The 25,795-nt window shown below is 46.7% G+C and overlaps 2 protein-coding genes across 16 annotated transcripts in view; one reads left to right on the forward strand and one right to left on the reverse strand.

Moving 5' to 3' along the window:
* Positions 1-21,406, forward strand: part of LOC102537295 (scavenger receptor cysteine-rich domain-containing protein DMBT1) — a 64,872-nt gene extending 43,466 nt beyond the window's left edge. For 10 of the 15 annotated variants that reach the window (XM_072972047.1, XM_072972050.1, XM_072972059.1 and 7 more), the window contains 16 exons: positions 1,905-1,946; positions 3,374-3,403; positions 3,882-4,035; positions 6,943-7,160; positions 8,682-8,717; positions 9,104-9,136; positions 9,301-9,339; positions 9,518-9,556; positions 10,035-10,073; positions 11,982-12,020; positions 12,536-12,574; positions 14,305-14,616; positions 16,348-16,380; positions 16,940-17,115; positions 19,443-19,825; positions 20,672-21,406. In XM_072972047.1, coding sequence (XP_072828148.1) covers positions 1,905-1,946; positions 3,374-3,403; positions 3,882-4,035; positions 6,943-7,160; positions 8,682-8,717; positions 9,104-9,136; positions 9,301-9,339; positions 9,518-9,556; positions 10,035-10,073; positions 11,982-12,020; positions 12,536-12,574; positions 14,305-14,616; positions 16,348-16,380; positions 16,940-17,115; positions 19,443-19,825; positions 20,672-20,963 — 1,904 coding nt within the window. In that variant the 3' untranslated portion in view covers positions 20,964-21,406. The remainder of the gene's footprint in view (positions 1-1,904; positions 1,947-3,373; positions 3,404-3,881; positions 4,036-6,942; positions 7,161-8,681; positions 8,718-9,103; positions 9,137-9,300; positions 9,340-9,517; positions 9,557-10,034; positions 10,074-11,981; positions 12,021-12,535; positions 12,575-14,304; positions 14,617-16,347; positions 16,381-16,939; positions 17,116-19,442; positions 19,826-20,671) is intronic. The other 5 variants (XM_072972048.1, XM_072972051.1, XM_072972052.1 and 2 more) reach the window with 5 other exon arrangements.
* A 1,449-nt stretch (positions 21,407-22,855) lies between these two features.
* On the reverse strand, positions 22,856-25,320 carry LOC102537052 (protein FAM24B). Its single transcript, XM_006219476.3, has 4 exons — positions 25,231-25,320; positions 25,032-25,066; positions 24,108-24,234; positions 22,856-23,187 (listed from the first exon to the last, which is right to left on the reverse strand). The coding sequence occupies exons 2-4, from the start codon at positions 25,039-25,041 to the stop codon at positions 23,004-23,006; spliced, it is 321 nt and encodes a 106-aa protein (XP_006219538.3). The 5' UTR covers positions 25,042-25,066; positions 25,231-25,320; the 3' UTR covers positions 22,856-23,003.
* Positions 25,321-25,795: the final 475 nt, after the last annotated feature.

Below are 25,795 nucleotides of genomic sequence, written 5' to 3' on the forward strand. Positions count from 1 at the left end.
ATTCTCAGGGGTCCCTACAGGAACCCCAGTAACTCTTTCAGATCACCAGTAAGTCAGGTAGTAACTCCCTGCTTGTATTTTAAGGCTGGGGGTTGGATGTTGGTTTCTGAGTAAAGGAATTTATCTATTTGACCTTCAAAGGCAGGTTAGAGACCTTGCTTGGAGAGGCTCAGTAAGGTCCACCATTTGAAGTCCAAGTCCAGTCATTGGCTCAAGGTCATCATTTACTCATCCAGTAGTACTTACTGAGGTCCTCCTGTGCGCTAGGCCCAGTTATAAGTGCTGAGAACACAGAAAACAGTACCGTGCTTTTTCCTCATGGAGTTTACAGTAGAGTGAATGTGGGTGAGTGAGGGAGGGTCAGGGCACAAGATGATTTGCACGTAGTGGTAAGGCTGGGAATACAGAACCACGTGAGATAAAAGAGAGTGCCTGGGGTGGAGGACGTGCTACCGTGGATTGAACAGGAAAGGACAGCTTTGCTGAGGAGGTGATGTGCAGTGAATGACCGTGAAAGGACATTCCAGGCGGAGAGTAGCAAAGGTAAAGGCTCTCAGGGAGGAAACAGTTGGACGTGTTGGAGAAAAAGAAGGCCAGTGTGGAAGAGCCTGTGGCGACAGTAAGAGAAACCCATCCCTAGGGGTCTCCCAGAGACAGCAGGTAATTCCAGCTGGCCTGTTGGCCCAGAAATAGCCATTCCTTGGGGTTTTATGAAGCCATAGACACCCTTGTGGCCAGGCACCTTTAAGGGACTGTATGTACACTTATCCAAGTGCTTATGCAAGTTGTGTCCAAAAAATACAGCTGGGAACCTATTTCCCCGGGAGCCCAGGTTTGTGAGCCAGAGAACCATACAGCAAGATCTGCAGAAACCACAGTGTGCTGGGGCTGAGCACTGTGTTTTATATTCATGCTCCATTTGACTTGTCACCACAGCCCTCTGAGATACATGCTGCTAGAGAGTCCATTTTACAGATGAGGAGACTGAGGCCCAGGGAGGCAAAGTAACTTGTCAGAGGTTACACAACTGGGGACCTGTAGAGCTGGGATCCAAACCTACCTGTCTCACCCTTAAGCCTAACATATTGTGGAATTAAGACAGCCTTAAAGCTTTGCTCTTGCATTTATTTGCCTTAGCCACCAGCGTGTAAGCTAGAAATCCTTCCTACTTAAACCCCAGAGTCAAAAATAAAATCCCACTTTGTTTAAAAGATGGACCAGAGCTGCGGCTGGGTGGGCGGCTCAAGACGGTGCTCAGGACATGTGGAGGTCCTGCACCAGGGGTCCTGGGGCTCCATCTTTGACAACCTGTGGGACCTGAACGAGGCCAAGGTTGTGTGCTGACAGCTGGGGTGTGGACAGGCCATCACTGCCCCTGGAAAGGCCCACTTCGGCCCAGGCTCTGGAGACATCCTGCTGGACAGCATTCAATGTTCAGGAAGCGAGAACCACCTTGGCCAGTGCCCTAGCTCTGGCTGGTCAGACCACAATTGTGGTCACCATCAGGATGCTGGCGTCATCTGCTCAGGTACATCTCCTCCCATGGCGGGTCCTTTCAGCCAGCAGCATCTCAGTGATGGAAGGAGGGTGTGCACAGAGCAGGGCCAGGGAAGCTAAGGATGGTGGCCTGATAGATGAGCGTGTCTTCAGCCAGGTTGACAGAGCACGCTGAGAGCTGGGCTCCATTGTGAACCCGCACTCCAGGGCTGCACAATGTCAGGTCGTGTTCTCTGCAGCCTCTCCCAGGTGCGGAGCTGCTTCTGCAGAGTCTAAACAGGCCCTGCTCTCGCTTGTGTAACATGAAGCCTGCCTGCTTGAGGTATGCCCACACTAGAAAACCATCACTTGTCTTCATAAAATTTAACTTAGATTTCCTAAACACATCTCTTTTTTAATCCATGCAGATGCTGGGGACCAGGCTCCAGACGTGACTTCTGCACCCCCAGGTAGGTCTGACACTGAATTTCCAATATCTCTGCAAAGTGAATAAGAAATTTAACCTCAGTCGTGACTGAGACACAGGTAGACAGTGACCTAGACACTAGAAGCACACAAGGAGGTTTTAAAATTCCTGCTGCCCAAGCTGCAGCCCAGATCAGTCCCATCAGAGCCTCTGGGATCACACCCAGCTGTCAGTAATACTGAAAACTGTCTGTGTGACTCCAACACGGAGCCAAGGTTGAGAACCAGTGATTTGGACAACCAGCTAAGAGTCACATTTCCCAAATGAAATGACATCCTGAAAGCTCCTCCCTGGACAGCAGAGCGAGGAGGGGAATGAAGGAAGGTGGTTCCATCATGTGGCTGAGAAGAGCGTTGGTATGGAGAGGGGAGGAAGGGGAGAGGTTTGCGCCTCAGGGATATGGATTAGAGGATGAAAACCTGCAAGACAGCAAAGATGCCTTGAATGTCGAACTCTCCCAGTGGGTCAGGAGTAGACTGGGGGTAGGAAGTGAAACCACTTGGGGCTCCTCTGTGGGCCACACAGCAGGGACAGAGAAAGGGGACACCTTCTTCACGTAACCTAGTCCAAGTCAATGTGCAGCAGTGACCCCCCAACTCAATGTTCCAGCTGATTATATCAGAGCACGTGTGGTCCTGCCTCTCCAGGACTGGCTCTCAGCTGCCTGCTTCCCTGCCAGCTGGTGCCCTGGGCACCTGCCTCCAACTCCTCCCCAGACTTACTCAGTGATTACTGCCACTCTTTCCCCTCAGTAGGGTCCTGGGTGTGGGGAAGGTCCAGGGTGCACCCTGCAGTGTTTGGGGGCCAGGCAAGGTGGCTAGTAGCTGTCCTTATCCTGGGCTGGCAGCACTATGCTGCATTTGGAGGGACACTAGTGGGGGCGTCTTACCTCAGTTCAGGTTCCGAGGGCGTCCCAAGTGAAAGTCGCCGCCCCTGCAGGCTGCCCTTCTGGTATGGGTTGCAGAGGCGGGCCTGTGGGAAGAAGCCCATCTCACTTTATTGGAATACTTGTCCAACTTACCTTTCCCCACTGTGGTGCTCAGCTTTCCAGTTTCCAGCATTTGCAGCATTTTGGCATCTCTTAAATTTCTACTGACACAGTGGCATGCTCATAAGCCAAGTGATGTTACTGTGGGTGATGCCTCATGAGTGGTCAGTCTCAGGACAACCCTTGGGTTGGAGGACCCAGAAAACCAATCATGTAACTTCACTGTCTGTGATTTCCTGGTAAATCACTGAGAGAAGGGGAGAGGCTGCCTTTCAGATCAAGGAGAAGAGAGGGAAGAGTTTGTTCACACTCTGCATTAAGACTCAAGAGTAGTGGTGGCTTCATTCATCTGTGCTTACATATAGGATGATTTTTATCATGCTAAGCTCTTGCCTGATTTTGTCTGGTTTTGATTTTTGCAGCTGCCATTTCTCAAGCACCTATCCCACAAGGTAACTCTCTTTCATTGAAAATATAACCTGTAAAGGATGGAATCATGGTGATAGTTCATAAAAGGAGGACAGACATCTCCTGTTCTGGCCTGAGGGGGAGGAGTTGGTGGGGCAGAGCCTTCGCAAGTGGTTGGATTGTCTACATCTCAGTTGAGCTGATTTGCATGCCAGGAAGCTGGGGAGACCATTGATGCCATATCGCTGGACACCCCACACGTGCCACATCCATATCCACATTCATTTCCAGTCTAACCTGCAGTTTTAAGATTGTGTCTACCAGTTATACATCTCCCCTCCTCCCTTACTCCCTCTCAGGGATATAGTCACCCATCCACCAAGCCACAACTATGTCAACACCAGCACAGTCCTTTCCCTTTTGTGATTCGCTGTTTAGCTTGGAATTCTGGATTCTATCCCTGGGGAAATGCCAGGGGTGGGCCCAGAGAATCCAACCCAAGTCTCTTATCTGCTTTCACAGGAGGAAGTAACTCTTGTGGGGGAGTCATTTCGAGTCTTTCGGGCTCCTTCTCCAGTCCTTGGTATCCAACAAACTACCCCACCAATGTGGAGTGTGTCTGGGTGATACACCTGGCTGAGAAGTTCCTCATAGAGCTGACCATCCCCAGCCTGAAGTAAGCAACTTTGTCTTTCTCCACTTCAAAGGCCAGATGGGATTTGAATCCATGCTTTGCCCAAGCGAGCACCTTTCCAAGTGTCTGAGTCATTTCAGCCATTGTAGCAAGAACACAATGAACTGGGTAGCTTAATATGCAGCAGCAGTTTACTTCTCACAGTCCTGCAGGCTGGAGAGTCCAGGACCAGTGTACCAGCACATTTGATGCCTGGTGAGGACCCATGCATGTCCTGGTTCCTAGGTGGTCGTCTTTCACCATGAGCTCGCTGGTGGGAGGGACAAGGGATGTTTCTCAGGCCTCTTTTATAAGGGCACTGATCCCATCATGAGGGCTCTGCCTCATGAACCAATCTCTTCCCAAAGGCCCCACCTCCTAATACCATCGTATTGGGGGTTAGGGATCAACACAGGAATTTTGAGAAGACACGCGCATTCAGCCAACAGCACGATGTGACACATCCTTTCACACTTTAGGTGAAAATTGGTCAGCTGAGCTTAGGGAGTCTTATAATCACTGAGCCCAACTTCCTCTGCAATCGGAGAAGACCCCATGAACATCCTGACACCATCCCCAAGGGACCCACACGTGAAGACCTCACCCCTCCAATCACAGCCAGCTCCATTTGGGGCTCGCCTCTTCCTGCAGCTGAACTCAGATCTCATGTTCTCCATGACCATTTTCTGATCTTCAGTCTTCCCTCCGATGCTGCACAAAACAAATCTGCTTCCTCTTCCCTTCAAGAATTTCTATCATATTATTTCTAAGATTTTTCTTTTACAGATCAAATAGCGTCAGTTCCCTTATTCCTCATATTATGTACATTGGATTTCCTACTTCTTTCTCCAAATATCACCCATTTTTAAAGGAATTTATCCCATTTCAGTGCATATTCATATGCACGCATATGTATTCATATTCACATACATATAGACGAGAAATTTTTTAGTGAAAATACTACTTTTCCTGGTAACGTTTAACCCTGGTTTCATCTTTCTACACTGGGTCGCATCTGGGTCATCCTCTCTCCCTGACTTTGTCGCACAGTCTATCCAGACCTCTCCCACTGCTTTCCATCTGCGTTCGTTGGCCGCAGCAGTCCAGGATGTGAGTGGTTAAATGCTGCCTTCAAATGTAATGGGTAGACAGTGGAGTGTTAGTTTTACATGATGCCTAAACTTCCTTTCAAGTGGGAAGGACGTGACTAGTGTTAAGCAGCTTTATGTATTACAAGCAAAACGCATTTATCGTTTGTTCATTCCACACCCATTTATTTGTTGAAAGCAATGTGAGAAGATTTGGTACCATATATTTCAAATCTATGAACTTCATAGCGCTAACGTTTTTCGGGGCACAGAGCAACATTTCATCACTTCTGGAAAATGGTTATTCCGAATAACTGTAATGACCCATACGTCCTGCAATCTCAAGGGAAGTATTCCAGTGGAAACGTTCTACAATCATTTCAGAACACCCAAACGAAAGACTGTTTAAGATGTCGCTTAGAGGTAGAGCTTAGTTGCTGATTTCTGGGTTTTGATGTTTTTAAGTCTACATTTATCGATACTTGCTTTCTGTTTCTTAGGACATAAAGTTAGTTATTACTTGCTCCAGTAAATGTCAACTGGGAATGATTCTACCTCCCCTCAGGACATTTGTTATGTCTGGAGACATGTCTCAGTTGGGAGCGCCATTGTCATATAGTGGGTGGAAGCCAGGGGTGCTGCTAAGATTCCTACAATTCACAAGACAGCCCCCGGCAGCAAAGAATTATCCATCCCCCGTGTCGATGGTGCTGAGACTGAGAAACCCACAGTGAAGGTGTAAGGTGTGCCCTGTAGTGTCACCTGTTACTACCACACTGTTGTCACATCACACACAGATGTTAGCACTTCTTCTTAATTTAAAAAGGAGTTATTTTGAGGCACTTGGCTCTTATTTCATTGGAAGAGATGTTTTCTGCAACAAACAGGTTTCCAAATTCAGTAGTCTGTGTACTAATGTCATTGTACCCCTTGTGCTATATATTATGCAATGAGCATTTATAATGCCTGTGTCAAAGGCCACTCTTGTTCAGGTAAAATGTGCCTACCTCACTTTTTCACTGTGTTAGGTAAGTGTTGATGTTCTTTAACATAGATTTATTGAGCCCACTTTCTGCGCAGGTCCTGGTCTAGGAATGGGTTTATAGTGCTGAAAAAGACAGATAAGAGCTCTCATTGCGTTTGCATTCCAGATGGTACTTGAGAAAACCAGTAAGTCACTGGACAATTTCAGTTAGTGATAAGTTGATAAGTGCTATGAAGAAATACACACACACACATACTTGGTAACAAGATAGTGAAAGGCATGAAGACAGCTTTCGAGATACAGTGCCAGGGACGGCATCTCTGATCACCGAGGTTAGATGAAACATGCAGGAAAAACACTTGATTTGAACTGAGCAGTTTGGGGCATTGGAGGGAAGAGTCCTACTCAGTAGGCCCTCAGAGCTTTGACAGCTGTCACCATATCTCCCTGCACTGGCTCTTGAGAGTTTCACTCAGTGAGACCCTAGTGGACACTTGCCACCACCCCAGGAAGTGGCAGAGTTTGAATGACAAGTCAGGAGACATCCTGGAGACACTCAAGGTAGAGGGAAAGACTCAAAGCCAGTTGGAGGTTCCTGAAACAGACCAGGCAAGAGGTGATGGGCGGCTGACTGACCTGGCCCAGTCCCAGTAGGGGAGGACAGGAGGGCAGATTCGGGCAGTACTTGAGGGGTGAAGTCCACTAGTGAGATGTGTGGTTGGAAGGCGGGGCAGGGACGATGGCAGTTTCTGGCTGGAAGTGATGCAAGGTGTGATTTTTTGTAAGACATTTCTGCAGATTATCTTGGGGAGCTTAGCTCTGCCTTTTCCGCCTCAGGTTAGAGGACAGCCATGGGTGCCCTTATGACTTCGTTGAAGTGTTTGATGGACGGCAAGTTGCCTCACTCTCCATGGGCAGATTTTGTGCTGGGACCAAGCTCACGTTCCTCTCCTCCTCAAACATCATGACTGCAGTGTTCAGAAGTGACGCCATAATCACCAACACGGGGTTTTATGCTGTGTACAGCGCCATCCAGCAGGATGAAAGGGAGAGTGGTAGGTATCCGAATGTGTGCCTTGGAGGGACATTAGATCCTTTCCCTTTAAGAGAGGAGATCTTTCTAAATCTGCCCTGCAGACTCCACCCACACTACCAACACCCTGAGTGACATATCCACACTGACACTAACAGGGCCGGCTGGCAGCCCGCCCCGCCCCCTGCTCTGCCATTCACTGTCACCTTCCTCCACCAGAGCATCCTGGCTGAAGAGACAGATGGCCAAGCCTCACGTCTTGCCTTGGCTTTGTGTGTAGAAGGGAGATCCAAACAACAGACTCTGTCTTCTTTATAGGAAGGGAGAGTGCAGTCGGGCAAATCCTTCTGGAACAAAATCGTCTCAAACTACAACTACCAGCCCATCTGCTTCCAACTGAATTCAATACAAAAACCATCCAGAACACTTACTATGCAGACCTCTTAGGTCCTGCAGCAAGATACGGGGAACATTCCAGAGCTCTCAGTGGATAAGGGTTAGGGTGACTGTAATTTATCCTTCAGTCGCAGTACTTTTGAGAATTTAAAAGGGACTTTAAAATAATTAACAGGCATAAAATAATACACCAGTCATGAACCAGGGCTATCCCTGGTACATCAGGACATAAGGCCGCCACACCTAAAGTCCAGCTGCCTAACATGGCAAAAGGTGCCCATATTAGAATGTTTGGCATTCTCTGTCTGCACAGAAGGTCCTTGAGTGTGGGGACAGCACCACACCTCAGAGTCACACCACCCCCACCCCCAGCAGCCTCCGGGGAGGGAGAAGCCAATTACGCAGGAAGGAGCTGTGGGCTTCAAGCCCTCTTAAGTCAAAGTCAGTGTACCCTAAGGTAGTTTTCCTTCTTTTAAATTGTTGTGCTTGTAGAATGTTCCAGATCCTACCTTAAAAGTTGTGATGATCGAATAGAGGCTTTGTATCACCAGGCAGCCCTTTCCTGGAGGGACATGCCATGGTGCTGGTGACAGTCCACTGTCTTCTCAGTAGGACTAGGAGCCAGTGTCCAGAGAGTGTTAAACACATGCCAGGCTCTGTGCTAAGGCCAGTGCTTCCAGGCTCTCGCTGACTCTCCACAATCGCTAGTAAAGTGAAGGCCGTCCGCATCCACGGTTACTGACAAAGCAGCAGAGTGCGTCTAGGATCACACACAGGCCCGGGCTCCACGGTGCTGTGTGAAAGGCTGGCCTCAGCTCTGCGGCTAAAGTTCCTCAGCCCCATAACAGGCCAAAAGCAAGTAAATGCCATGTTTTCCGTTTGCTTTCAATTTTGGCGCTTCCAGCAATTAGATGATCCATCAGGAGACTGGAAGGCAGAGGGTGCCCCCTCACCCTGTAGGCACTGACTGGGCTGCCAGTCTCTCACCAGCATGGATGGGTTTTGATACTTCACTCCCAGCTGCCCAGAACAGAATGTTTTTGATCCTTAAAAAAACAAAAACAAATAAACAAAAACCTGATTTCCTTTTCTGACTTTTGTGGCTGTCTTACTCAATCCATCTCTCATTCTCTTTTCTGTCTTGGAGCAGGCACTGATGACACTCGGGAAGTAGGACCAACAGGTACTGTTCTTCCATGCATTTCAACCCGTTGCCAGGCCCCTGAAATAAGCAAATCCTAGCTACTCTTTAACCCTGTAATTGGGTCACAGTCCAATTAAATTATCTGTTGTCAGTTAACGAGCAATGCAACCCATTAGCATTGGCAAAATGATGGAGCTGAGGGGAGCAGCAACGGGTGGGGAGAGAGATCAGGGGGAAGGAAAATTCAGGAGTAGAGGGGTGACCCGGGGACACTGGGGGACTGGAGACACCCACCATAGCTCCTGTCTGGAAAGCAGGAAGACAAGCCAGGCCAGTCGTGCCGTTTTTACATCTCCCGTGTCTTGTAGAAGCAAGTATGCCTGATACGGCTGTCTTACTGCTGCCTTGTTTTTGTCCATCTGCAGCGTCAGTCTCAAACACTGTGACCACCGCACCAGGTAAAACGCTGTCTGCCGTCCTGTAAGTGCCTCTTCTTGGAGTTCCAGTTATCAGACTAGGCTGTTCCACGGATATTTTGTCCCCAGCACAGCCTCAGTGAAAAACAGAAACCCAGAAGTCTTCTCCACTGGTATTTAAATTTCGTCTTCTCTCTTTTCTATAGCTGTCTCTTCAGCCTCAATGGAAAGGACCTCTCTACCTGGTAAAGACTCTCTCATTATGGCGTTTTAGTGAATGAGACTAGCTTCTTACTTAGCATGTTCTATTTAAAAAAATGAGCCCATGTGGTCATTAGACCACAAAGTAGACCTCAATGAAAAGACACATGGAAACATTTTTTTCTCTCATTTTTAAGCGTCCTATTTTCTTTGCTTGTACAGATGTAGCTTCAACCTCAGCAGAAGTGGACACCCCTTCTGGTAATGTTTTCTGCCTGTCACATTTCTTACGTTAAATATGGTCAACTCTCCCTCTATCTGTTTAACAAATGAACATATATGCTGAATATTTTGTCTACCGAATAAGCCCCCATATAAACAGAAGTCCCAGCATCCTTTTCACAGAAATTAAGCCTCCTGTTCTCCTAATTCATCCTCAGACACAGGAGCGGTCCCTCCGCTGCGGAACACCTTCTGCTTGTTGCACTGGTCTTAATCATGTGCATGAGAGAGGCGAGGGCTGGGGTCCACACTGCCGCCGGCTTGGTGGTGTGTGTGATGTTTCAGGTGATCCTGTGGCCCATCCAGCACACCCAGATGCATCCACTAGAGACCCAGCTTGTGATAGCATTGGTGCTACTCATTCACTTTTCTGTCTTCACCTGCACTCACTGTGGCTGAAAAAAACACTCCATTTTCTTTTCCCTAATATCAGAGTTTGATTCTTCTTTGTTTGCAGATACAACTCCCACTTCAAGCGAAGCACCTTCCTCACCAGGTACCTCTCTGCCCTTTTCAGTAGCTCTGGTGAGGACTTTCTGAAAAAGCCCAGCCCATCAAGCACTTGCCCACCCAGAGTAAACCCTTCCTGTTTCCCCAGCAGAGATTGGGAGAGAGGGGAGGGGAGGCTGGGGAGGCTCCAGGCCACTCCCCCGTCACTGGTGATGGTTCTGACGTGGTGAAGGCAGATGCAGGCACATGGTAAATAGGCCAAAATAGCATCACATGTCAACCCTGAGGGAGACCTTAGCAATGACCCCCCCCACTGGTTCCCAAGTGTTCCTGTGCAAGTGAATGGCCTGGAGAACTTACCAAAATGCAGAGTCTGATTCAGTGGCTCCAGGTAGAGCCTGAATTCTGCATCTCTCACAGGCTGCCAAGTGATGCCCATGCTCTTGGTCATGGACCACGTTCGACGAGTAAGATGCTAAACCACAACCCTTGTTTTGGAGGCAAATGAGGCCCAGAGAAGGAAGAGGCTTGCTCTAAGGTCACTGTCTTAGTCAGCTAGCACTGCCATGACACCACAGGCCGCATGGCGTAAACAACAGAAATTTATTTTCTCACAATTTGGGAGACGAGAAGTCCCAGACCAAGGTGACAGCAGCGTCGATGTCTGCTGAGGGCTCTTCCTTTGGGTTAGAGAGGGCCTCCTCCCACTGTGTGCTCCCGGGGCCCCTGCTCAGTATGTGCTAGCGGAGACAGAGAGGGCGCTGGTGTGTCTTCTTTTAAGGACACCAGTCCTGTCGGTTCAGGGCCACAACTCTATGACCTTATTTAACCTAATTACTTCCTTAGAGGCCCCGTCTCCAAACGCAGCCACGCTGGGGGTTAGGGCTTCAGCATATGAATTTCGAGGGGACACAGTGCCGTCCGTAGCAGTCACAGAGCTAGCGCAAGGCAGGCCTGGGTCTCTCACTCACATCCAAGGTTCTCTGTTCTCAGGCTTTGCTGATAAATTCATCTGTATGATTCTCCCCAAGCCCCTGATCTTTTCGAGGCCCGCTGCTTTCTTCTATTTAATTTAATTTTTTTTCAATTCCTGGTTCCATTGAAGACATTTGAGGTAAGACTCATGAAACCAAAGTTTAGGGCTTTCTTTTCACTTATATTGAGTTTTACCTGCCAACCTTCCTGCCTCCCATCCTCCCTCCATCCTTCACTTCCCTCTTTCCCTGCTCCCACTGAGACTCCACTTGTGAAGGATTCCTTCATTTGTGATTCTCTCTGCCTTTTGGTATCACGTAAGGCGAGCTTTTCTTTGTAGACCTGGTTGATGCTCCCTGGGTTGCTTTGCACGCAGATGAGACAGCACTCACACATTTTACTTCCTTTATGAAAGCATGACAGCCAAAACCACTTCCTGCAGGAAGTGCCTCTTGGAGCGTGAGGACAGATGTGGTGGCCATTGAACCATTACCTTCCTTCCCCCTCATCCTTAACTCACCTCACCAAGCCCAAAGTGAATGTGGGCCCCACGTCGTATGCCCCAGGAAGGCAGAGGGTGTAGGAAGAGTGTACGTGTTGAGGCCTCACAGATTTGTACTGTTGACGACCTGGACCTGGAATACAATTTCTCTCCATCATGACACCTTCATCTCTAAAATAGCGTTAACACTTACCTGGCACATGTGTTGTAAGGATTAGAGACGCAAATTACGTGAAGCATTGTAGATGCCCATAATGGGAACTGTCCAACGACCTTGTGGAAGACCAACTTCTCATTTATCATTTCTCCCCTGAATGTGAAAATCCACAAGACAAATAAGCAGGGTGGATTCTCTTATACACAGCTGTGGAACAGGCTTGTTTTCATAAACTTACAGTTCTACAGTGTAAAATGTCATGAAGTCAGATGTTAATACTTGCTTTTCACTAGAAAAAAAAATTTTTTTTTTTTTGGCAGCCACAGATCTGATTCTAACAGAAGTGACACCATCATCTGGTAATGATCATATGACTGTTGCTAGATTAGCCCTTAGTTTTACGGTAATTTATACACCATACTCTATTAGAAAAGTCGGCTGTTACTTTTCTTACCTTGCTTCCTTCTGTATATTTTCATATGAAATTACACTTCCCAGACATGATCTTTCTCTTACCTAAAAATATTTCTGGCATCTGACTTGATTTTCTTCATTTTCAGCCCCTGTAAAAATCGAATGCTTTTAAATTCTTCCTTTCAAAAATTCAGTACATTTATAAAGCTGCTTTTCTAACCATTTAATAACAATAGTTGATTTTGGAGAATAAACAGCACACAATACCACCTGTTATATTTTGAAGCCAAGAAAATAAAACTTAATAGACTGCTTTCTGCACCCAAACCAAAGGAGAAACCTAAACAAAAGCATTAGTGTCTAGACTCAGAGGAGATGTTTGGTTCTTTTTTTGGCTTTGAATATAAATATGTGACTTTGAGGGTATGCATTCTTTAAGCTTAGTTTTTCTTTTTAACAGTTTCAATTTCAGTTGCTGAAAAAATGGCCCCTTTACCTGGTAATTTTTGTTTGTTTCTAAGCACTAAAATGATCATATCATTACTGTTAAGATTGTGTTTCTTTTTCATTCAGATTTCCTACTCTTTACAGAAAACTTTTATAGCTTTTAGGTGTATATGTGCAGACAGAGATGTGTGCACACAGACACTTTTGGGGGTTGGAAGCTCCTAATTCACCTCCTGAGGCCTCACTCAGGAAATATATGCCTTTATTCATAGTTCAGATAAGAATGGTTATCTTGCTTCTGGTATCACAGCAACAAATTAGATGAGGAGAGAAGCTGAGGCCTTCCTGGCCCAGGATATTTCAATTTCAGAGAAACTGACGCCAGGGGTGCCTCTTATCATTCACTGAGTATCTTCTATGTGCCGAGCAGAGCAGGAAATTGAAAAATATTCTCTAGCAGCCAACTTATATGAAGATAAATCATTTTACACATTATGTTGGCACCACCCACATAAGATAGGCTTTATTTTTTAAATTACTTTTATTTTTAAAATCACCTTTTTTGAAGTATAATTATATACAATAAATTTCACGTATCTGTGAGTTTTGTCCAATGTATGCAACTGTGTAACCACCACCACGGTCAAGATCTAGGGCATTTCCATCACCCCAGAAAGTAGTGCACTCCTTCACCCCTTGCAGTAAAGCCCTTCCACTTGCCCCAGCAACCACTGACCTGTTTTTTGTCACTGTGGACTAGGTTTGTTTTTCTAGAATCTCATATAAATGAAATCAAATCATTGTGCTCTTTTGTGTCTGACTTCTTTTGCTCAACAAATTGTCTTTGAGATTTGTCCAGGTGGTTCCATATATTGGTAACTTTATTTCTTTTTTTTCCCTTAGTAATGTTCCATCATGTGGATATACCACAATTTATTTATCCATTCTCCTGTGGATGGACATTTGGATTGTTTCCAGTTTTTGTCTATTGTTGAGAATTCTGCTATACACAAATCTTTCTGTGGACATATGTTTTCATTTATCTTGAGTAAATACCTAGGAATGGAACAGCTAGGTTACATAATATAGGGGTTTTTTTTAATTATTGAGATATAATTGATACGTAACATTAGTTTCAGGTATCAACATAATGATTTAACATTTATATATATATGGAATGATCACCACAATAATTCTATTTAACATCCATCATCAAATATAGCTATAATTTTTTTCTTGAGATGAGAACTTTAAAGATCTCGCTTAGCAACTTTGAAGTACGCAATACAGTATTAGTAACTATAGTCACCATGGTGTATGTTATTACATCCCCCGGACTGACTGACTTTAGTACTGGAAATTTGTACCCATAGAGTTCTTACAGTTAAAATGTTGACTTTATCCATCAAGAAAAAAAGAAATTTCATTGGATGAATTTGTTTTGGTGAGTCAGGGCAGTGCCATATTTTAGAACAATTGTCTAAGCAAAGATTTCCGGGGGTGGGGGGTTGCCTCTTTTGTTTGGTTTTCTTTGGGTTTTTAGTATTTTTATTTAAAGATTAAGTTCTTGAGTATCCAGAAAATTAGGCTGCCTATAATGGCCATTCCTTGAGAGACTCAGTTAATAAAGGTTTTACTTTCGAGGAAAGAGTGAGTGTGACAGAGAGAAAGGTAGAGGGAGAGGGAGAGAAAACAGACATAGAACTCATTTCAGTGTTCTTTTTTCTATTGCAAATGGCAAGTGACACCGGAGATGCTGACTCGCTTTCTTGCCTCCCGCAGACCCGCCCCTGCGCCTGGCGGGCGGGCGCAGCCGCTGCGAGGGCAGGGTTGAGGTCCGGCACCAGGGCGTGTGGGGCACGGTGTGCGACGACCGCTGGAACATCAAGAACGCCCGCGTCGTGTGCCGCGTCCTGGGCTGCGGGCGCGCGCTGGGCGCCCCGGGGCGCGGCAGCTTCGGCGCGGGCTCCGGGCCCATCCTGCTGGACAACGTGCGCTGTGCGGGCACCGAGGATGCGCTGGAGCGCTGCGCCCACGCGGGCTGGGCTCGCCACAACTGCCATCACGGGGAGGACGCGGGTGTGGTCTGCGCAGGTACCCGAGCTCCCCCCAACTGAGGCCAGGCCCTCCCTGGGGTGTTCCTAAGGCTCCGTCCCTTTTGGTCTCTCCAAGCATTCCTAAGGTTCAAAGTAACACCTCAAGGAATTTCAGATTGACGAAGGCCCCAGATTCTAGGATAACAAGGGCGTATTTGTTATATAACCGTTGTGGTAAATGTTTTAATCATACAGGCGTGGTATTTTATTAACCAGTTCTAATTCCAATTCAGCACAATAATTGTCCAGAAATATAGCTAAAAGATTATGAGGCCAAAGAAAGGAGCAGCAGTGTAATCAAATGATGACAGCCACACTCATGTTTGTGTTCCCGCATGAGGGTGGCATCTCAGCTTCGAACCCTGGGCTGGTTCCTTAGTGTTGGTTTTATAAAAGTTGCTGCCTTTTTAATCGACTGCCATTTTCAACTACCCCTCCTCCAGGCCTTTGCTGGAAGGGGATGGAAACGTGTCATTTGTTAAAAAAAAAAAAAAAGAAATTAAGGAAGGAAAAAAAAACATTGCATTTGTTTGGGGAAAAAAAAAGACAGAGCTAGAACTTGCTATCAGTAAGACTTGCCTGCCTCCCTTCAACCTCTGACAAGGCCAGCAAGGGCACAGTGCTAGACAGACTCCCTTTTCCACCTTGACCTGGTCCTCAGAAGTCAGACCCTGCCCTGTCCTGGGTTCCCCTGGTGTGTGCCTCTCATCTCAGATTCAGCATATACCTGAAATAGTTTTTATCACCAAATATCTGTCTTGGCATTCTGAGGCTGACTTCCTTCTGTGTGGAGTTGTACTTCCTTACATCTGTCCTAAATTTACCCACAGAGATCTCATGGCGTGATGGAATTCTAAGATTAGGTGAACAAGTCTTAAGCTAACCTTCTCTCTTCCATTCTTAGTTTTCTACCAGTCAATCCAAGGGATCATTGCTGTTCATTTTACCTTTATGGGGGAGTTACTCTTGTTTTGCATAGAAATGGGGCCCAAATAGAAAAGCTCTCTGAGACCCTTTGAGACAAACATTAATCCCACAGAGCTGTGGAGTGTGAGTCTGCCTGGGATTATGGGCTCCTTATCTTCCAGATCCTCACTTTTACTGTCTCATTCCTCTTGCTGCCGGGGATCCCACTGAAAATGGTAATTCATTTTCCATTCTTGGATTATACACCAACGGGTTTCCATTTCATCGTGTGCAGCAAGCAAAGGACCAGTGGTCTGGGGCTGACAGTGTCTGCAGGGCCGAGTGAATCTGGCTGGCCATGCTTGCTGGCCTGGGCCCCCGCCCTGGGTTACTCTCTTGCTTTGCTTCCGGGTCGGGAGGCCTTTGATAGCCACAGACCGCATAGTCCCCAGCCTGAGCTGCCAAGCATGCCATGTGCATAGGAAGGGACACCAGGCAGCGTTCATCCATGTGACAGTGTTTATAACCTGCAAAGCCCTGTATTTACTGTTCTTTTGCTCCAACAAATCTTGGTATTGATGACACCATATTCTCAACACTGCATCACACATTTCAGAATCCCTCCCTCCAGCTCCATCAGGAGGCCCTGAGCCCGCCCTTCCTTTGCATTGCCCTGGAGTATTTTCATGCCATCATGCTCCAGCTTTAAGAGCTGAATCAAAGGAGCCTATTTGCCTACCATTCAAGTCTCTTGCTGGCTACATCGCCCCCTCCCAGTGCATCTGCACAGCTGACATTTGCTTTTCCTTGTCTCCCCTACCAGGTCCAGCTGACTCTGTTGTACCCAAGGACAATGGTAAAGTCTTCCCCTTTCCTGGGTGTGAGGCTATGGAAAGGGGAGCTAAGAGAGCCACTGTCAGGGGAAGAACAGGCCGTGAGGGGGGCCAGTTCCTGTGTCTTCTCTGAGATCTCTTGTTTTTCCATCCTCTTGCTGAGCTTTAGGAAGTTGGGGGAAGAAGCTCCTTTGCACCCTGCGCCTCGGCTTCCACTCTCTTTTTCCACCCTACCTCTCATACAAAGGTCCAGAGAGACGCATGTTCAGGCTTAGGTGTTCTCAACATGTGAAACGAGCTATCCTTTAAATCCTCAGAAGGGGCTCTGACTCAGGGCCCACGGGACGTATGCTGTGGGTAGGATTCCCCACAGACATGTTGTGACTTTTGGAAAGGTGGAGGGGATATAGATAAAGAAAGTCAAGTTGATGGTAAGGGGTGATGAGCGCTGAGCCAGCCACAACGTAGGGCGCTGTCCATGGTACTTTTAGAAAGTAAACACACTCAGACCCCTGAGTACACTGCATGTCCAGTGTACCAGGTTCTCTTTGTGAGTTTCTCCCCATCCTCCTCCTCCTCCAGCCCAGCTCTCCTGCCTGCCTCACCTCTTCCAAGTCGTCATTGACCGAGGCTACCTCCGGAGGCTGGGCTACTCCTCCTGGGACATCCATTTAAATGATGAGCTGTGTCGCCCCCAACTCACAGGGCGCTACCTGATCTTCAACATTCCCTATGGCCACTGTGGCACCATCCGACAGGTATGAATCTGACAAGGTGGTGGTACCCTTTTGTGGATGGAGGTCAAAAAGAGAAGTTTGGAAAATTCAACCACCTGTTAAAAATCTGAGTAGAGACAGAGGAAGGGCATAAGCTGTGACTTTGTTTCTGAGTTCAGTGAGACTTGGAGCAGCTCCCTAATTTGCCTGAAGCTTTCCTTCTTTTGGGGAATTTGGGATACATTCTGAGTTTGGAATACATAGTAACAAGTGTAGACGGCTGATGGACTAATGGATGGGTTGATAGATAGGTGCTGTTCTCTCAGCTGCAAAGCCAAAGCACTTTTCACAACATGCATCTCTATTCAGCATTAGTGCACACCTACCATGTGCAAGCTATGGTGCTGGGCATGGGGGAAGACAGTCTGACTCCCGTGTTTATAACCAATCAGGGAGCTATATTTCCCAATCTGGAAAGCAAATAACAGGACATTTATATGTAATCGAATGTATATGTCTATTTCACTTTCCTTAGCCACCTGCTTATTTCACAAAATAATATCATTGAAGTTAAGGAAATAAGTATACTAAATATATAGGAAGAATGTATATAACCACAAAATTGTTTTAGTCGATACATTTAATAATGTAACTTGTTCCAAAGCAAGATCCCCATGCCATTCATCTATTCTTTCACAACCCTATTTAGACAAATGCCAAAACACACACACACACACACACACAACACTTGGTATTGTTGGAGGTTGAATTTATTCAAATGGTCTGCATGATGGCAAATAACCAATTCAGCTCCATACTTCACACTTTGTTTGGTTGTGCAGACCATGGTCATTCTTATTCTCTTTGCTCTAAAAATTCTACCTTTTACCTCAGAGATTTCTGCCCCAGGAGCCACGCTGGAAGTCCTCCTGTGTCTGGGAGAAGAGTAGCCCCCAGATGCTTCTGGGCCATCAGGGAGGACCCTGCACTGTCCTCTCTGTCCCTGGCTGGCCAGCTCCCCCAGCAAACGTCATGTGCTGACCACAGTGCTGGGGCCAGAGGACATAGCAAGTCAGGAACCACCTGCAGCCCCAGGCCACCCACAGGGGAAACACTGCCACCAAAATGTCCTGTGTCTGATTTCAGACTCCATAAATGAGCAACCTTCTAGGTGCTGAGGACACAGCAGCCAACAAGACTGACAGGGCCCCAGCTCCATGGCTCTTACATTCAAGAAAGGGGAAACGGGCCCCGAACAAACACACAAATGAGTCCTTTATAATGAAAAGGGCTAAGAAGGCAATCAAACAAGGAAGGGAATAGAAATTGCTTTGAGGTGGAAGGAAGCCACTTTGAATAGGGTGGCCAAGGAGCTGAAGCCTGAATAAGGAGATGGAGCAGGTGCAGAGGAGCAGGAGGAGGGCTCAATGCAGGGCGTCAGCCAGTGCAGAGGCCCCGAGGCAGCAGCCCGCTTGGAGGGCCTGCAGGAGAGACTCAGGCCGGGGAACAGTGGGAAGCCCGAAGTCCTGATTAGAAGGGGACGGGGCCACGTGGTCTGGAGTTTAGCTTTCCTTCTAAGTTGTGCCTTCTCCATGAGGTGACACCACCCTCAAGGGAGAGAAGAGATACTGGTTCTTGTGGGAAAAACAAAAGAAAAGGCAGACCAGGGAGAAACACTGCTCTAAGCTGACAGGGCAGACCTTGGTGGGTTTCAAGGCAGAGTGTCACCAGATCTGAGACACACAGACCGAGGCTTCCTTGAACAAACGTCCCTGGGAAGGATGAGTCTCTGGTGACACACTGGGCTGTGGGATGAGGTTCCCGGGGCAGTGGCCCCCTGCTCGTCAGCCTTCAGTGCCCCCTTGGCTCCTTTAAGTCACATTGGGTTTGAAGGAGCAAGGCTGAGGGTGAAGGTCAGCAGAGCGAAGCCACAGCTCACAGCTCTAGTCTGGGTCAAGAGCAAGGAGGAGCCGGAAGAGAGGATAAGAGCTTGGATCGGGGATGGTCGGTGGTGGCCTGAGAACACCAGGGGCAGAGGAGTGGAATGTGTGAAGGGATGGGGCAGCCAGCGCGGACCTCCCACCCCACCTCATATCCCACAGCTTGGCCCTCACAGGAGGGAAGGAGGGAGCCCAGGCTCACACACTGGGGGATCTCTGCATGTACCCCAAGCTCCAAGAAGCAAGGACATTGGGTCACCCCATCATGGCCTTAGGTACCAGAGAGGTCAGGCCCGAGGCCTCCTGCCCTCTAGCTTGTCAGCAAGCTGTCATCTAGCAGGGGGCATGAAGGGGAGATCTCTGCTCCTGAAAGAAGTGTTAGGTAGGAAGCCAGGGGCACTGGCCACCAACTCTCTTCTCTTCTCCCAGGAAAGCCTCGGCTCCCTCAGCTACTCCAACTCCGTCAGAGGCCGGACACGGGGCCATCCTGGCCGAGTCATTGTGCGGCACAAGGTGCCTCAGCTCAAGTTCACCTGCAGGGTGGACGGCCAGTCAGCAGTTGAAATCATCCCTGGGGCTGACATCCCAAGGGAGAGTGCCAGCTATGATGTGTCCATATCATTCCACGAGTTGCCCATGTCCCAGCATACTGGGAGCAGGGGGCCCTACTACACCAGCCAGAAGAAAGAGGTCTTCCTCCAGGCCACACTCCACAGTGCCAATCCCAGCCTGCGGCTCTTTGTGGATACCTGTGTGGCTTCTCCAGACCCTGGTGATTTTACAACTGTCAAATATGATTTGATCCGGCAAGGGTAAGGAAAGTGGAAGACCCTCTCTGACCATTCTATTTATGTCGCATTTCTTTGGGGGACCTGTGTCTTCACAAGTGTCGTGCTAAATCATAACGCTGTGCAAAGAGTCCTCATCATGCCCCAGAGATAAAGCCTGGGCCCTCACCAACCCTTTGATCCCAGGTGGGGACAAATAGTTACAGGAAGTCTGGACAACTTTCCTTGAAGAAGGAAGGGGTCCTGGGCAGAGCCCTTGCAGTCTCGGACTCTGCTGTCCCATCTCACTCTCATACCTGTGCCTCCCTTACCTTCTCTTAAGTTTTATGACTGTATTGCATTCCCCATTCCACAGGGCACCTGGCCTACGTGGAGGGGCTTGTGGGTTATCCTGGGCTAAGCTCCTTTATTATTTATTCCAGCTCCTTTGGTTGAACAAAGGATTTGTCAAGTTAGAACTCTGCCTTTATCGTTCCTTTGTCTCCTGACAGGGGCTAAATGCTATGGATGGGTAATTGGCAACCAGTGTGAAGACAACAAAAACTTATCACTTACTGAAGGCAGCTTCAGAGCAGTGGGAGCCACAGCAGCCTGAAGCCCATGAGAAGCGTCATGGTGCCGATTTCCAAAAGCTGGGGGAGGGGCAAGAGGCAGCTGCTGGGTTCAATCTCCAGTACTTGAATTAAAAAACAAAAATTAAAAATAAAGGCGACAAAATGACATAGAACTATTTTTTTAAAAAAGTAGGTAGTGGGAAGAACTCCATTTGGAATTCAGAGGTCTGGGTGCAAGCCTGATTATTTGAGCCAGAATTCATTCACACTATGCTTTAAGTTAATCCTCTTGGCCTGGGGTTTTTGTTCCCATCAGGTGCATCAAAGACAATACTTATGTCAACCTCCATTCCCACCAGAAGAACGTAGCCCAGTTCAAGTTCAACGTGTTCAGCTTTCTCACCAGCTACGATGTGATCTATCTGCAGTGTAAGGTCGCTGTGTGCAAAGTGGGGGACCGCTCCTCCCACTGCTCCCAGGGCTGTGCAGAGCGGAGTAAGAGGGGCACAGGCCCCCTGGAGGCCACAGAAGAGCAGACTGAGCATTTCCAAACGGTGGGGCCACTGGAAATCCACAAAGGAACTGATCAGAGAAGGACCCTTGTGTGATTTCGCCAAGTTTCACATGAATCTGTTAGGAATTAGAAGCAAAGTCTTTTTCTCTTCAGCAGAGTAGTAAGTTTGACAAATTTGAGTCTGTCCAGGTAGAGACAGGTAAAAAAATTAACTAAAAAGATTCTCTCTGAGGTTTGTTGCTAAATAAATCGTCTCTGATTTCTAAACTTCTAAGGATGTCACTCTCTTTGCAGCTAAAAGTGTTGTGTTTTCTAATTCTTCACTGTAAAGGACTTGATCATTGTCTTAAACTGTACAAAAATGTTAAGACAGTTCTCTCTCGGTACCACATTGCCAACCTGAAGATTTTTCTAATCTCCTTAATGTTCAGATGCTAGTCAGTGAATCTTTTTGATTCTGTCCTTTTGGTGATGTGAGAATTTATTTTCAGATCTTGCCAAGGGTCTTACGAAGAATAAACTAGTGTCTTTCAGAGAGTCGCTGCTCTTTTTTTTTTAAACTCTAATAATTGGTCAGTTGAATCAAACATGTCATTTACTCATTGTCTTTTACTAAAACAAGCTTGATTTTCCTGTTTCAAAGGGAACAAATTGGGCTGTGGCCCTGGTGATTTGGGGTTAAACTTGCAAATGAGAGTCTGAATCACAATCACAAGAACCGCTCAGACTGCCCTGTGAGCTACCATGTGCTTAGTCTGTTTCTCGGGCCCTCAAAGCATTACAGAAAGCCTGAAAAGCACATAAAGAAAGACTAGCATATTTCCATATCCTCCCAGAAAAGAAGGGCAGCACCCACTTTATCTCATCTCTGTATCTTACAGGAAGAGGCCTTTGCTAGGCTCAGTACCCTCAAAGTTGTCTTTAAAGAAACAGACTTGGACATCGCCAGAATTTTTGGTTTGTTTTTCAAGAAATATACAGTAGCAGTATTTAAAATACGAACCCTCAATCCAGGAAACTGTTCCCATGTTTGTCGATAAATAGCATGTATGAGGTAAGACTACAGTATTGTCAGTTTCCCCAGGGAGGAGGGCAGGGTTTGGTGGGGCCTGGGAGCGAACCCCAGAGTGCTGAGAGCTGAAAATCCGACAGGTGACCTGAGAAGGGACACTGTCTCTAAAGGGAGACATGTCAGTTTCATTACAAGCATGCCCTTCACCAACAGCGGTCTTGGTAAAAGTTCCCTGTGTGTATGTAGTAGAAGTTGATGAAATGTAATTACTGGTCAATTTCATGAAGATGGCATCTTTATATCAAGTGTAAGCTATCTGTCATGAGTAGCTTCATCCATAGTCACATGAAACAGTGATTTTAGCATCTGTCATCCGTTTCTTACAAGTGCTTCAAATGAAGAAAAAAAAATTTTCCAAATTACTATGAGCAGCTAGTTTCTACTTTCAGAAGTTCATCTGCCCATTAATTACCCATCCGAATCATGCCGAGGAAGTGGGAGGCTAACAGCTTCCAAAATGGCTTTTAGCAAATCTCTAATGAGAACCAGAGGAGGAATCTCAGGGTTTTCAAATGTCCCTTAGAGATCGCGGAGCTCAAACCCATCATTACACAGATCAGGCAACCCAAACCCAGAGATACCCGACCTGGCCGTTCTCCCTCTGGGTTGACTGGAGTTTCCCTCCAAGACAATGTAACAATTGTTCCACAGCAGAGTAGCTGGATGAGGGTGAATGAAGCCCTTAGAAGGAGAAGGGCCAACCTGCTCCGGAAGTTGAGCAGGATCTGAAACTGGAAACACTCTAAGATAAATCCTTTTTTTTTTCCTGGGGTTGGAGAAGTGGATGTATTTCTGACTCTACCTCTCTACTGCCGTGTAATAGTACAGGCTGGTTGCCCCAAGTCCCAAAGTGAGCAGTACACATCTTTAAGTACTTTTATACCTAACAACAACAATACTGGAGGCATAAAGGATTATTTTCAATATCGCATTTATTCAAAAGTACATAAATATGTTATATGGTACATGATATAATGTAAACAGTATAAAACTTGACTTGAATAATAAAACATTCTACTATGAAAGAAATATTGCTCATGAAGGTATTTGTGCCCACTCAAGTCAAAGTCCCTCGTTTACATCACAGAAGCACGGTGGCAGGCGATCAAAGCCAGCATACATACTACATTCATCACAGCATTGGAGATTGGGACAAGGCCCAGCAGTGATGGCCGCAGCGACCTTGTCCTGGGTGACCATGGCTGGATTATTTTTTAAGGCGAAACAAACAGGTATCTTTGGAGCTCTTAAGAAAAACATACACAGAGCATGGGATTAGAATGTTTTATCTGTGTCCATCTGTTACAGTTGTCAGGGGTATCTGGGAAGTCTGGGGCTAGAGCCAATCAAACACATGACACCAGCCCCAGATTAAAGCGCTCGGACCTGTCCCAAGTTCTACCAAATCCCTTTCTTTCCTATGACAGCTAGAAGTGTAAAGTCAGGTTAGCAAATAAGGGAGAGTGAATTCCAAGTGTGGGTCACCCAGATGATCACTGCAAGTCCTCCAATCACTGCAGAACATGACCAGGGAGGTGCCAAATTCAGCCATTCCCTGGGCTCTGGGATTTACCTTCCAGCTCACAGGTCTAACTTTTCTAGAATGGGAACAGCATTGCTTCTGACAACGAATCTCTCCTATGTCTGAAGGTTCCTTTCCCCCAAATTTAATGCTGTCTTGTCTGATCTACATCCTCTTGTCAGCCCCCCCAGAGTTTTCACACAACTCAGCTCCCCTACAGTCCTGCAGGCCCACTCACCATCCCCAAGGCCATGAATGAGAGAACACCCCGAGAGCTCCCCAGCTCGGGCAAGAGGATATCAACTCAGCCCATCCTCTGAGTGCCCAGAGGCAGAGACACGCACACAGTCTGCAGTCTGCAGCGCTGTGCAATCACCAGCTGAGGGTAAAGTCAGTGAAGTCAGGTGACAGCAAAGCAGCACAGACCCACTCGGCTGAGAACATTCCACTTGTGAGCTCGCAGCCCCAAATCAGAAGGGGAAGAAGCCAAGATTCTACTCTCACTGCCTCTGTCTTCGCAAACCTTCCCGCCAGTTCCTGACCTCCCCCAGGGGGCGGCCACAGGGCAAGGACTGACCCTGCTCAATCCAGAGCCCCAGGATCCCACTCAGGGGGCATGAGCCACCCTTACCCATATCACTCACTTTAATGCGCTGGCTACTTTGTAGTAAAGACAGATGACAACACACATCAGCACGATCATGGCCACCAGGATTCCGCCACCAATGCAGAACATAACTATCATGCTGACTTTGGAAGAGGCAGCTTTATCTAGGCAGAGAGGTGCAGGCAAGCAGTGAATGTGGCTCCCCTCCCCACACAGCCACTTAGCAGCCTTGATGTGCTTCCTTCAGTGGAGGAGAAATGAACCCAAACCACAGATCCTCATGCGTGTAAAACACAAATGAGTCTTTCTCGGGGGGGGGGGAGGGGGGCACTCTAAGCTGTCCCAGAGATAGAGAAAAGGGTTTATTTATGAGATGGGACTGAAATGCAAAATCCAGAGAGAAGGAAGGGAAGAAAGTGGGAAGAATTTTTTCCCTCCCTTTCACATGCAGTAATGTGCAGCTGTAAATAACAAACCAGCCTGCACTTGAGCAAATGGTTTTATTCCCAAACACCTGGGCCTCCTGAAATATGTCCATTTTCAAAGTCAGAATTAACTCCTCGCTGTACATCAGGCTTTAAAATCTCCTCTGGTAATGATTAAGGGAAGGACTTTAAAAATGTTATGTTCAACAATACTGAAAATATACTAATTTATTTTGTAAGTGATATGTGTTTCAAGGAACAAAAAGTTTCGGGGGAGGGGGTAATAGCTCACTGGTAGAGCACGTGCTTAGCATGGACAAGGTCCTCGGTTCTAATCGCCAGTACCTCCATCAAAGAAAAGGAAAAAGGTTTTCACCGCCCCCTCTAACAACTGCTATCTTTCTTCCTAACTCCTAAATCTTTCCAGGAAGTCCAATTTGTGTGGAATAAGCAGTTTGTTTACTCTAACTCCCTGAAACTGGGGGAAAGTGAGCCAGGAGCAAAGAATAACAATCCAGTCACCAAAACATACTTACTGTCATCCATGTCTTGAAAGCTGGATGTATGCTGACTGTAAAAGAAAATTACAATTATAATACAATTATACAATAAAAAAATACAATTATAATACTTCAGGGAACAGGGCATCTTATCAGGAATTTCTCAAACCTTTAATTTGAGAAAGAAAACTCTAATTATCTCTGTTAAGAGTAATTGATATATAAGTTTGAAGACCTCGCTTTTAGAAGCAGTCTCTACCAGAGCGAACAGGATGGACCACCACTGTCCAGCCCCAACCTCTGTGCCTATCAGGCCACAGGCTGTGTGACATCAACTCTCTGGACACCAGGTCTCTTTCACAGAGTTCTGAATTCCATTCCATGTTCAGATACAACTTTAACACCAATGGAAATGTGAAATGCCCAAATACTATTTTAAATCATTTAATTTCAATTTCACCTTGTCAGGTTTTTTTTTTTCCTCAGAGAACCTTTTAAGGTCTGACTGTTAATCAAAAGCAAATTTGGGATTTCAATGAAGCAAAAAGACAGTGACGTGGGAAGGCTGATATCTAAAAAAAACTCAAATATCTAGAAGTCCAATTATAGAAGACAGGTTATGTTTTAGCAATACATACTATTAAGTATGGACTTGCAGCCATCTACCAGGATTTGGATATAGGTTCACTGACTTCAGAATATTATCATACTTTACGGTTGACAAAAGGATTTGAAAAAGCAATTTGAATAGGATATCTGTTCTAAATCAGGTTTCTATAATTTCAAGGTTCTCACACCAG

Source organism: Vicugna pacos, chromosome 11 (assembly GCF_048564905.1).
Source record: "Vicugna pacos chromosome 11, VicPac4, whole genome shotgun sequence".
In the NCBI taxonomy this organism is placed as follows: Eukaryota; Metazoa; Chordata; class Mammalia; order Artiodactyla; family Camelidae; genus Vicugna; species Vicugna pacos.